Source organism: Phocoena phocoena, chromosome 6, assembly GCF_963924675.1.
Source record: "Phocoena phocoena chromosome 6, mPhoPho1.1, whole genome shotgun sequence".
Lineage (NCBI taxonomy): Eukaryota > Metazoa > Chordata > Mammalia > Artiodactyla > Phocoenidae > Phocoena > Phocoena phocoena.
The window spans coordinates 107,635,021-107,647,873 of NC_089224.1; the positions used below are offsets into that span (position 1 = coordinate 107,635,021).

General features: G+C 54.8%; 1 protein-coding gene across 2 annotated transcripts; it reads left to right on the forward strand.

Moving 5' to 3' along the window:
* The first annotated feature begins 3,972 nt into the window (after positions 1-3,972).
* FPGS (folylpolyglutamate synthase) lies at positions 3,973-12,481 on the forward strand. Of its 2 annotated transcripts, XM_065879074.1 has the most exons (15): positions 3,973-4,110; positions 5,306-5,434; positions 5,524-5,577; positions 5,663-5,727; positions 7,323-7,437; positions 7,586-7,666; positions 7,798-7,859; positions 7,948-8,050; positions 8,353-8,430; positions 8,672-8,819; positions 8,948-9,037; positions 9,818-9,968; positions 10,285-10,360; positions 11,196-11,262; positions 12,096-12,481. In XM_065879074.1, the coding sequence occupies exons 1-15, from the start codon at positions 3,973-3,975 to the stop codon at positions 12,479-12,481; spliced, it is 1,743 nt and encodes a 580-aa protein (XP_065735146.1). The 2 variants fall into 2 exon arrangements, with proteins under 2 accessions (XP_065735146.1, XP_065735147.1); XM_065879075.1 differs by lacking the exon at positions 7,586-7,666.
* The last annotated feature ends 372 nt before the right edge of the window (positions 12,482-12,853 follow it).

Here is a 12,853-nt window from a genome sequence, read left to right on the forward strand (position 1 = left end):
ATAAGTGCTTAATAATAGCTAAGGGCTTCCCTGGTGGCACAGTGGTTGAGAGTCCGCCTGCCGATGCAGGGGACACGGCTTCGTGCCCCGGTCTGGGAAGATCCCACATGCCGCGGAGCGGCTGGGCCCGTGAGCCATGGCCGCTGAGCCTGCGCGTCCGGAGCCTGTTCTCCGCAACTGGAGAGGCCACAACAGAGAGAGGCCCGCGTACCGCAAAAAAGAACCCACCCAAAAAAGCAAAGAGGAAGAGCTTAGGGGAAGGGTGTTTCAGGCAGAGGCAAATGGAGGTGGAAGAGGCCAAGGCCAATTTCTGAAGTCCTTTCCAGCTGTCATGATGAGGCAGGAGAGGGGACAGTAACTCAGGCAGATCTGAATTTAGAAGGCCCAGCGTGGTGCCTTTGCTGACCTCTTGTGTGGCTCCAAGCTGTCTCTGTCCCTCTCTGGGCCTCAGCCTCCTGCCCCTACAGCCTCTAATCAGGGGTTGCAAATATTCGTTCTTCACAAGTTTCATTCTTTACTATTCTCTTGCCCCCTGGACAGGTCACTTCAAGAGCAGAGCCTTGTCATCTGTCCCCAGAACACAGTGTCCCCAGCACCCAGCCCAGGTCTGGCATAGAGACAATTTCTCATCAAATGAATGAGGGAATGGATGGATTCACGTCCTTTCCCCTTGGGAGGGTGTGGGTTGAAGCAGGAGCTCTGGCCCCTCACTTACCCTCCACACGTGCCTGCAGACCTGCCTCACGTGGGTGGACACTGGCCTGCTTGCCAGTTTCTCTGTGCCCTTGTTTTCTTTTCTTTGCTCTCCAGACAATGGCTTTGTTTCTATTGTTCTTTATGGAGAATGAGAACACCTCAGTGGCTAACAAAAGGCTAACAGTGGCTCTCCAGGTGCCCTATTAAGATGCCTTAGATTTTCTCCTTTATACATTTCTCTATTTTCTTCTACAAACATCTGTGACTCTTCAAATAAAAAGCAATGATGCAAAAGAGAGGAGTGGACCGCTAAAGAAATACAAATGACTTTTAAACATAAGAAAAATGCTCACCCTCCTTCACAATAAAAGAAATGCAAATGATAACCACCCTGAGAATCCGTTTTTCCACCTATGCAATTGGCAAGATCCAAGTTGGCTAACAGTGTGTGTTGGTGAGGAAGCAGCTGGCTCATGCCCTGCAGGGGCATGGGGGTGGAAACCAGTCCTGTCCCTCTGGAGGACAGCGTGGCAATCTGTATGAAAGTGTCAAATGCAAATCACCTTCGACCTAGCCATTGCACTTCCTGGAATTTATCCATCAGATGTGCTCACACATGGAAGAAATGATGTTACCCGCTGTAACATTGCTTGTGATGGCAAAATATTGAAAACCTAAATGTCCATCAGTAGGAGACTGGCCAAATACACGACAGTACTTCTTCAGCAAGGAGTACTATACAGCTTTGAAAAAACAAATTAGCCAATGGGGCAGCTCTTATGTGCCAACACAGTCCAGAATAAGGTCCAGGATATAAAGATATGTGGAAAAAGTACAATGCAGACTCATGTATATAGTCTGCTGCTATCTTTGAGTATAAAAGGGAAATCAAAATATATTCGTATTTGCTTATAAGTGCATAAAATGTCTCTGGAAAGATCACAAGAAACATAACTTTGCTTTTGGGGAGGGGAATAAGGATGCTAAGACCTGGGGTGGGAAGGAAGCTTTTCCCTGTGTTCCTTTTTGTACCTTTGACTATTTGAATGATATGATGTATCATCCATCCAAAAAAAAAAAATTTAGAATTTCAAAACAAAATAAAAAGTAAGGAAAAGTTTGAATAAGGAAAAGAAAATAAATCTATTCTGTCCCCTCCCCTTTTAAATTTCCTGGCGTCACTGGCTATGAAAATTGTCGTTGGAGGGAATTCCCTGGTGGTCCAGTGGTTAGGACTCAGCACTTTCACTGCCAAGATCCTGCAGGCCACGCGGCACGGCCAAAAAAAAATTTGTCCTTGGAGACCATGGAGGAAGCAGAGGTCTAGGGGACAGGTGACATGCCCAAGGCCACTGGGTGACTTTGCCAAGGCTCCAGTCACCAGTTATAATTTCCTGCACAACTGGAATGATACCAGATAGGATCCCTGGAATTTTCTGTGCTGTTTCTTGCCTTCTGTGTCTCTACATCTATTTCTGTTTCCAACTTGAGCTGAGGTGTGTAGTTCAACGATTGTTTTTTTTTTTTTTTTTTTTTTGCGGTACGTGGGCCTCTCACTGTTGTGGCCTCTTCCGTTGCGGAGCACAGGCTCCGGACGCGCAGGCTGAGCAGCCATGGCTCACAGGCCCAGCCACTCCGCGGCATGTGGGATCTTCCCGGACTGGGGCACGAACCCGTGTCTCCTGCATCGGCAGGCGGACTCTCAATCACTGCGTCACCAGGGAAGCCCCTCAACGATTTTTTAGGACTGTTGAGTTCACCCCACCCTAGAGAAGGGCTGTATCAGGCCAGACGGGAGAACTGACAGGACTGCTTTGCTCAGAACAAAGGGAAAGAAAGCAGTTAAGATTCAGGAAAGTAGGCAATGGGATTTTCCAATAAGAAATTGAATTACATTTAGAAGACAATAAAATGGTTCTAAGGAGGGATGAAAAGGTTAGATTTGCACTTTGGAAGACCTGCTTCCAAATCATACAAATGAGGAGGGAGTCTCCCTCTTGGGATCTCATTATGATTATTTTTATTCAGTTATTAAATTATAATGTATAAAGAAAGTTTCAATGATTTAAAAAAAAAAACCACTGCGAGAGAAAAGGACTTGTCTGTCTCCCATGCGGCAGGGGTGGGGCACCCTGCAGTGATATGAAAAGTGGAAGTCCAGCCAATGACAGAGTTTTCTCAACATATTTGTTTATTTCAAAATCAAACAATCTCTGATAAATATTTATCCCCAATGCCTGCAGGAAAGAGGGAGGGGCTACTGGTACTGAAACCCCATCAGTTAAGGGACTGCCTTTTATCTGAGGAAACTTCTCTGGAGGGTTTTTGCAGCAATCCCCCCACCTCCACCCAAACACACACACCTTTCCAGATCTCAGCTGTAGAAAGGGAATCTCCATACTACTTTTTTCCATGCTAGTTGGGGCCAAGAAGGTCATAGACAGAAAAAGCTCTGAAAACTCCAGGACAAATGGGAGTCTTCCACCCCCAGGTAGGACAGATTATTGCCCCCTCCGTGGGTGGCTCTCCCATCCATTCCATTTGATCTGATGACAAATCTGATCTTGTCATCCCTTCTTAGAACCATTTTATTGCCATCTAAATGTAATCCAATTTCTTATAAGGCTAAAAGGTCCTGCTGGATTTGGCATCCTGTCACCCCAGGGCTCTCTGACTGCGTTCCATCTCCAGGCCTCGTGAGGCCAGGATGTCGCCTCTTCCAGGAAGCCTTCCCAGGCTGCCCAGGAACGGTTAGGAGCCCCAGTAGCGTAGGTGCCTGGTTTTTGGCCTATTGCCCCACAATCGAGCTCTCAGATTCGACAGACCAGAGGCCGCATCCCCGCCGCCCTGGGTCTCTGCGTTGGGTCGGGACGTTTGGGGTCCAGGATTCAGCGACCTCCCTAAGGTGTCCGCCAGTTCTATCATTCTGTCCCGGCTCGAAGCTGGTTCCGGCCTGGAGCAGGGCTGCTGACTGGGACTGGCTAATTTGCGGGGCGCGGCCCGGTGCTTGAGAGGATGATGACGAAAGGAGCGCGTATTTCTCTAACGCAGTGGACTCGCTCGGTACCGTGCCCCTCATAAACATGAATGAAGCTCTCCGCCCCGCCCCGGGGCCTGCCCCTCACAAGGATGGCGTCCCGCAGATTCTTATTGGTGCCGGTGGGCTCGTTGGGCAACGCTGAGTGGCGGAGGGCGGAGGCGAGTCGGGGGCGGGGCCATGAGAGGGGCGGGGCGTATTCGGTCCGGGCCTAGCGTGCCGCCGCTTGCATCTCTACTATGTCGCGGGCACGCTGCCACCTGCGCGCGGCTCTCTTCCTGGCAGCGGTTTCTTCGCGTGGTGCAACAACCGGGGTCGCAGCGAGGCGAGTATTGAGCGCGTGGCCTGCGCCGCAGGAGCCCGGCATGGAGTATCAGGTATTGGAGGGAGGTCCTGCAATGACACGTGAGCCGGGCCTGAGGCCCTTGGCATCTGGCCTCCGCCAGCTGAGAGAGGGGCCAAGAGCCTGGGACTGGGGGACTCGGGGGGGCGGGGACATCCTGGATTCCGGAGGTGGGGACAGGCACCAGGAAGTTGGACCCGGGGTACCGGATTTGGGAATTCTGAGGCTGAAGTGTACCGCGTTAGAGAGTGGGAAGGGACGCCGTGTGATAGGACCAAGAGATCCAGTGGCTCAGCTGAGGTTCTGGAGTTCCAGTGTCTCCGGACTCAGAACCAGCAGTTGGGGTGGGGGAGGGGAAAGGGATTCAGGAGTTCAGACTTGGGAGATCCAGAGTATAGGTCTGGGTTGGCGTCTCTAGGATTCAGGAGATGAAGATCCAGGTGCCTGGAAGTGGGGAGCAGTGGGGGTGGTTCAAGAATCTGGAAAACAGAAAGCTTCCTCCTGGCTCTGTGCCAGGGGCCAGTTGCCAGAGACCAGAACCTGATGCTGGCCAGGCAGGTGGCACCAGTGTGATGAGAGTGGGTCCTCCAACCAGCCACTGAGGCCCTGAGAGGAAATAAACATCACCCCCACTTCCATCCCCCCCCAAGTGGAATAGTATAGTCCTGAGGTTATACCTACTTGCCTTCTTGTCTGAGTGACCCTGACACACCCTTCCTCCCCCTGAGACTCCTCTTCCCCATCTGGTTGCTTCAAGCAACTCTTCTCTGGGTCAGGATGTGGAACCCCAATCCTCATGCCCAATCCTGGGCATGGAAGCCTCCAGGAATTCCTAGTTCTAATCCCTTCAGTTCTAAGACCCCCACCCTTCTGTAGTTCTGGCCCTGCCCTAAGAGGGGCCCAACATGGTGGTGGACCATGGAGAGAATGAGGGCAAAAGCCTGAGAGTGAAGCCTGGGGAGGCCGAACAGGAAGCAAGGATAGTCCCGTTAGTCATTTTGCCTGCTTTGCCTGACACTCCCTGGGTGGGTCTGAACTGCCCCAGGCTCCCATTTCTGCTAGAACTGGAAAGATGCCACTTCTTTCTCACTGGTGCCTAACCTCTAGGCTGGGGAAACAGGGCTGGCACGGAAGGCCTGGCCCCTGGCCTGGCCACTGGTATGCTGGGTTCCTCTGTCCCTATGGATCCCTAATGAGCCTTAACCTACCACCTGGGGACTCGTTGCCAGGATGCCGTGCGCACACTCAACACCCTGCAGACCAATGCCAACTACTTGGAGCAGGTGAAGCGCCAGCGGGGTGACCCCCAGACACAACTGGAAGCCATGAGGCTGTACTTGGCACGGAGTGGGCTGCAGGTAAGGTGGGGAGGGCCTCTGACCACACCCCATTCCCATCTGTCTGTGAGTCCTGTGGCTGAGGCGGGGACCTTGTCCGTCTGTCCTAGGTGGAGGACTTGGACCAACTGAACATCATTCACATCACTGGGACCAAGGGGAAGGCGAGCCACAGGACCCAGGGGTAGGACGTGCACTTGGTGGGGTGGGGGTGGGGGGACCTGCCCAGACAAGACCTTTTCTTTCTAGGGCTCCACCTGTGCCTTCACTGAACGTATCCTCCGAAGCTATGGCCTGAAGACGGGATTCTTTAGGTACTGAGGTACAGAGGGGTGTGGTGTCTCCTAGCTCTCTCGGGGGTCTGGAACCAGCCAACACCTCAGGGCCAGGGTCACCCCCAGCAGCTCAGCTGCATGTCTCTCTGCCTAGTGTTCATTCATTCAACAAACATTCAATTAGCATTTACCAGTTAGCCCAAGTTTGTGGCAATCTTTTAATTTTTAACGGAAAGAAACTGGGGAGGGGAGCAGCAACTTGAATGGATAAATGAAATACACAGCTGGAATAGTCAGATATCTTCTTATTTATTTATTTATTTGGCCACGCTTAGCGGCATGCGGGATTAATTAATTCCCCAACCAGGGATCGAACCGTGCCCCCTGCTTTGGAAGTGCAGAGTCTTAACCACTGGACCACCAAGGAAGTCCCTCAGATATCTTTTTATTAACTTAAATTCCTTATACAGTTTTTAAATCACATAGAAATATTTATCAACTAGGGCATCTTTGCCATAAGGAGCAGAAAACCAGGCTAGTGAGGGCTTAAACAATATGCGTAGTTTATGACAACTCTGTTGAGACCTCCCTGGTGAGCAGTGGAAGGGAGCCCTTCCGCTGTGCCAGCCTCAGCTGCTGCTTTGCCCTCCAGGCAGCACCCCCTCTTGGTTGCATTCAGGCATCTAAACTCACACCAGAGGATGGGGGGGCAGGGTGATTAGACATGGGTCTCTCTTCTCTGGAGCTGTACCTGCCTTCTTAAGCCTGTCAGTGGTAGAGCAGTGGGACTCACATGATGGTAGATGGCTCAGGATTTGGTCCTTAAGCTTGGGGCTTTCAAGATTTTTGCCTCCTTTTATTTTACCAGTTCCATCAAGTGACCTCTGTAAGCACCTGAAACCTGCTGACTGAGGTCATTTCAGACTAATGTGTTTTCCCTCAGCAGTTCTTCATTCAAATTAAAGAAATGGAGTGGATTCATAATACCAGAGGGCCTTTGAGGATTTAAATATAAGCCAACAATCTCTCTTCCAAAATAATGTTTGGGGTAAAAACCCAGCCTTTGACTTGGGCCCATGTGGCCTCATGGGCCAGTCTGGGGATGCAGCTTGAACACAGCAGATGGGGCCTTGCCCTCAAGGGCAGGAAGACAGACATTATGGGGGCAGATGTTGGCCGAGTTACTGATCGATGTGGGATGGGGGAAGCATGGGGGGCTGTGGGAGCCCAGAGAGCATGCCTGAGCAATCTGGTGGGGTGGGGTCCTTTCTCTTTTTTGGAGGAGCCGTCTTAGTTGAGACCTGTGGAGTGGACATGTGTATAGGCCTGGAGTTAGAAAATTTGGTGGCGGGGGGAGCTGGAGGAACTAATAATAGTCCAGAGTGGCTGGGGCACAGGGAACTACCAAGGGATGTATGAGAGGTGAGGCCAGTGGCATGAGACCCGCCGGGGCCTGGTAGGCTGAGATGTGGAGCTGGGACTCTCTAAAGGGCAGGGGGAAGCGACAGAAGGGTTTTCAGTAGGGCAGTGACATAGTTAGATTTGTTTCTCTGAAAGACAGGTCTGACTGTGGGGAGGGGGACAGCCTGGGGGTCTTGGGAAGGGAGTCCTGATGACCCTAGGTCTCTCGGCAGCTCTCCCCACCTGGTGCAGGTGCGTGAGCGGATCCGAATCAATGGGCAGCCCATAAGCCCCGAGCTCTTCACCAAGCACTTCTGGCGCCTCTACCACCGGCTGGAGGAGACCAAGGTGCCCATGCCGGAGGGCTGGTGGGTGGGCAGGGTAAGGGGCCTGGAGTGGGTGGGTAGACCCAGAGGGCACTGCACATCCCGGGACACCATCTTCCCCAGGGCAGAGGCTGCAGGGGCCCCGAGCTCTGATGTGATCCTGTCCACAGGATGACAGCAGCTGTGTCTCCATGCCTGGCTACTTCCGCTTCCTCACACTCATGGCCTTCCACATCTTCCTCCAAGAGAAGGTGTGTGTGCCCACCACTCCCCAGAACCCTGTGTTCCAGGCCTCGGGAAGGGGAATCTCAGCAGACTAGGGGCTCCTGTGTGGTATTCGGGAGCCCCTGTACCCCCTGCCATGCCCTCTGATCCTCTTCAGGTGGACCTGGCAGTGATGGAAGTGGGCATCGGCGGTGCTTACGACTGCACCAACATCGTCAAGTGAGGGGGAGCGGCTTGAGCAGAGGGATGGTGGCTGGGAGCCCGGTGGCCGGGGGCAGGGGCATCATGGCTCTTTCATTTCCCCCAGGAAGCCTGTGGTGTGTGGGGTCTCCTCTCTTGGCATCGACCACACTGGCCTTCTGGGGGACACGATGGAGAAGATCGCATGGCAGAAAGGGGGCATTTTTAAGGTGACCAGGCAGTCCTGGGGAGGGAGGTACATGGATGGCCTGGGCCCCAAGATTCAGGGAAGTGGGGGCGGGTGTGGCACAGTCATTTGTATCCTCCTGACTCAGGACGAGGTCTTGGGCATCAGTGGGGTCTGGGTGGGACTGGAACAAGTTGAGCCCCATCTCTGGCCTTAGTTTCCCCATCGAGGGGTTCCCAAAGGTTTGATGGGGGGGAAGGCTGAGTGGGCCATCCAGAACCAGGGATGTGGGGGCCAGTGTGGGGAGACGGAGGACCCTAGGCTCACTCTCCGTGTCCTCCACAGAGTGGCGTCCCCGCCTTCACTGTGCTCCAGCCTGACGGGCCCCTGGCAGTGCTGAGGGACCGCGCTCAGCAGATCTCAGTGAGTCTGATTGGGACAGCTGGGTGGGTGGTTGGCTGACTGGGGAGGTACTTTACCCTTTGGGGCCTCAGTTTGCTCATCTGTGCTCGTCCAGCTGCAGGACATCTCGGTTCTAGGAACAGGACTTGGTGGGTTGTGGTTGATGGGGAAAGATGGAAGGGCTGATGGCATCAGGGAGGGCCTGCTGGCCAAGGAGGCAGCAGCAGCTTCCCTGACCAGCTGCTGCCCGTCTCCTCTGTAGTGTCCCCTCTACCTGTGCCCACCACTAGAAGCCCTGGAGGAAGGGGGGCCGCTGCTGACCCTGGGCCTGGAGGGGGAACACCAGCAGGCCAATGCCGCCTTGGCCTTGCAGCTGGCTCGCTGCTGGCTGCAGCAGAAGGGCTACCGGGGTAAGTGGGCAGGTGAGTGGGTGGGCAGGGGACACGTGGAACCTGCCTCTGAGGGCCCTTAGGTGAGGCCTGAGCACACTGCATCCCACACAGCCCTCCCTCTCCCTTCCCTCCCCTCCCCTGCCTAGATACTGGAGAGCTGAAGGCGTCCAGGCCAAGCCTCCCGGGGCAGCTGCCCCTGGCACCTGTGTTCCAGCCCACGTCCCACATGCAGCATGGTGAGTTGGACCTTCCTGCCCAGCCAGGCTGCTTCAGATGTTTCTTTTGGTCTCCTGTTTGAGAGGTGGGGACAATTCAAGATGGTGCCTTAAGAGAAAGGACTGAAGTCAGTGAGCTTCCCACACCTTGAGTTCATGAACTCTCTCTGAGCCCATTTCCCCACCTGCCAAATGAGACGATGATAGGGCGCACTGTGAAGTGACATCACTAAGGGGCTGAGTCCAGAGCCTGGCAGATTCGGGATAAAGTGCCCAGCCACTGGTAGCTGCCAAGCTACCATCCTTGTCACCATCGTCATAAGACCATGAGGTTCTTGAGGACGGCGATACTGTCAGGCTTCGTGCTTGCCCCCGAGGCCTTCAGCACACAGTAGGTCCTCGTGGCTGTTAAGCCCCTTCAGCAGTTGGTTCCAGTGTGCCCACTGTGTGCCAGGCCCCGTGTCAGGGTCATGACACAGTCCTGGAGCTAGGTGGATTACATCCCAGCCCCAAGTGTCACTTGCTCTGTGACCTAATCTCTCTGAGCTAAGGGTTCTCTGCCTGAAACTTGGGACTGATATATGAGAGCAGCCCCCTCTCAGGGCCGCCTGGATGATTACACCAGATGAGGCAGCCAAAGAGCTGATCCCAGTGGCTAGTGCCCAGTAAGAGGCTCCTGGGCTGTCAGAGTGGCCAGCAGCGGGGACGGGTAATGTGTGCGAGTTGAGGACTGGAGTGGGAGGATGTAGAAGGGCAGCCTCGCGGCTGCCGCTGGAGGACTACCTTACTCCCCTCCCCCAGGGCTTCGGGATACGGAGTGGCCGGGCCGGACGCAGTTGCTGCGGCGGGGCCCCCTTACTTGGTACCTGGACGGCGCGCACACCACCAGCAGCATGCAGGCCTGCGTGCGCTGGTTCCGCCAGGCGCTGCAAAGCCGCGAGAGGCTGGGCGGGTGAGCTGCGGCCAGAGGCGGGGCTGGGGCGGGACCTCGGGTAAGGATGGGGAAGGACCGGGGACGGGGGCGGGGCTTGGCCAGTGGAGAGGGGAGGAACCTTGAGGAAGGATGGAGCGGGACCCCGGGTAGGACTGGGCCAGTGGGGAGGGGAGGGGCCTCGGGGAAGGATGGGGCGGGTCGCAGGGACGGGGTCGCACTGGGACAGTAGGGAGGCGGGAAGTTTTTGGAGGAAGGATGGGGCGGGGCCCGCGGAGAAGGGGTGGGAGGCGCCGTTCTGACCCTCCTCTCCCCCCGCTCCTCACCACTCACACAGCGGGTCTGAGGTCCGTGTCTTGCTCTTCAACTCCACTGGGGACCGGGATTCCGCGGCCCTGCTGAAGCTGCTGCAGGTGAGGGACTGCCTGGGGGATGGACAGCAGGCAACCCAGCCCTGGTTCTGGCTTTGACCCCCAGCAGCGGTGCCTTCATCCCTGAGCCTCTGTTGGGAGTGATTTTTCCTCTCCCCCCTGAATTGTACTGAGGAGTAAATGTGAAAGCACTGGGCACAGGGAAGTCAAGTCACAGGTCATTGTACCCATTCTCCTCCATGGTCACACTCAAGCCCAGGATTACAGTGAGGACCAGGTAAGTGGTGTAAGGCTCAGGCTCTGGATTCACTCGTCAGGCCCTTTTAGCTGCTAGCATATGACCCTGGATAAGAGATGGCATTTCCGAGCCTCAGTTTGCCTCTCCGTAGAATAGGGCTGCTACTAGGATACCTGCTTCTAAAGTTTCGTTTAAGGAGTCACTGGGCTATAGAGCGTATAGGGAGGGGCCCTCCTCTGCCCAAGGAAACTGAGCCTGCCCTAGACTGTCAGGGCTGAAATGGTTCCTAGTGATCGTTTCCCATTTCACAGACCAGGATGCGGAGGCTGTTCTTCATATCCTTTGTGCTCAGTAGCTGGGTCACCTTAAGCAAATGCAGCCCCCCGCTCCAGCCTCTGTCTCCCCATTTGTGTTGGGCCATGCGGCCCAGGCCACAGGCCAGGCAGGGTATATTGAGGTCGATGGGGGACACGGAAGTGTTGTGGCTCGGTTTATGCACCATCACTCCAGTTCAGCTGGTGGGGGGGCATCTCCAGAGATGGGGACGTGTATGTGGACTCCGGGGGTGCTGTGTGGAAGTTGGGATAGGGGGCATCCTCTCAGGGCTCTGACACTGAGCTTCTCCCCTTGGCCTTCTAGCCCTGCCAGTTTGACTATACCGTTTTCTGCCCTAACCTGACAGAGGTGTCATCCACAGACAACGCAGGTGAGAGGTGACAGGCATGGTCCCTCCGGTGGGCGGGGGGCGGAGGGCCCTGAGGTGGATTGCTCTGTTGGTGACGGTGAGAGCTTTTGAACTGAAGGTCTTGGGTAGGAACTAGATTTGTTTTATCGTATAAATAAATAACCTCTGGTACATTGTGAATTTTGCATGTGACTGCAATACTGAAAAGAGAATTGTTGGTGAAACTATTTTTCAAAATGCAGGTTACAACCCAGTGATGGTTCTTGAAGTCAGTTTAGTGGGTCTCAACCAGCATTTTAAATTTTAAATAAAATAGAATAGAGAGTGTCAGTGTGTCTTGCACAAAGTTAAGGGTAGGTATTATTTGATGAAGATTCTGTTCCAAACATATATGTACACATATGTGAGTACTGGGTTGCCACTGTAAAATGTGTATTTTTACTGTGGATCATGTTAAAAGTTTTTTTTGAAATAATCTAAAAAATACAGATCCCGAGGCCCCACATCAGACTGCGTGGGGACAGTGCGGGAGTCTGCGTTTGTAGAAGTACTTATGCCCACCTGGTGATGGCCCCTGTCTGTTTTACAGATGAAGGCAATAAGGCTAGGGCAGAAAGATGTGCTTGGTAGGCAGAAGCCCCAGCTTAGAAGCTAAACTGCCTGGCCCTGTTTCTCACCGGCTCTGTGACGATGGGCAATCACTGAACTTCCTGAGCCCCGGTTTCCTCATAGCACCCACTGTAAGGACGGATGATGCTTGTATAAAGCCTGGCATTGCGCAGGTGCTCACAGCGTGCTTCCCCCTCCCCGGCCCTCGGCTGCCTCGCTGACGCGCCCATCCCTGTGCCCCGCAGACCAACAGAACTTCACAGTGACCCTGGACCAGGTGCTGCTCCGCTGCCTGGCGCACCAGCAGCACTGGAGCCGCCTGCACGAGGACCAGGCCAGCCCGGAGCCTGGTGGGCCTGCACCCCTGCTGCTGGCACCCCGCCCAGCCCACACCCACAGCGCCAGCTCCCTCGTCTTCAGCTGCATTTCCCACGCCTTGCAGTGGATCAGTCAAGGCCGGGACCCTGTCTTTCAGCCACCCAGTCCCCCACGGGTCCTCTTTGCCCACCCTGTGGCAGGCAGTGGGGCCGTCGTCCTCCAGGAGGCTGCTGCCATCCACGTGCTGGTCACAGGCAGCCTGCACCTGGTGGGCGGCGTGCTGAAGCTGCTGGAGCCCTCCCTGTCCCAGTAGCCAAGGCAGTGGGGCTGGAGGTGGGCTTCCACCACACCTGCCCTGCATTTCGCCATGAACTAAATTACGTGCTTTTCGTGCCTTCCTGATTCTGTCTGGACTGGCCCCAGGGACTTGGGCTCTGGGCGGTGAAATAGAGGGCCGGGGGCAGGAAGCTGAGATCTGTCTCTGAGCCTCAAGTGCCCCAGGCCTCTCCTTCCTAGTTCTCTGGCTGTTGTAGTAGACCTGACCCTCCAGCCCACCTCCCCTCCCACCCTGTCTGCTTCCTGCCTCAGGCGCAGCTTATCAGGTAAACTGCCTGACCTAGCCTGGGGTCCTGCCGGATACTGGCTGCTGGTTGATAGATTTCCTTCTCCCAGTGGCCTTCTGGGA

Excerpts from the sequence above, each read along its gene's own strand:
- FPGS (XM_065879074.1), top strand. The coding sequence starts at position 3,973 with ATGTCGCGGGCACGCTGCCACCTGCGCGCGGCTCTCTTCCTGGCAGCG. Across the intron at positions 8,051-8,352 it reads AGAAAGGGGGCATTTTTAAG|AGTGGCGTCCCCGCCTTCAC; the intron begins GTGACCAGGCAG and ends TGTCCTCCACAG. Across the intron at positions 11,263-12,095 it reads GTCATCCACAGACAACGCAG|ACCAACAGAACTTCACAGTG; the intron begins GTGAGAGGTGAC and ends TGTGCCCCGCAG.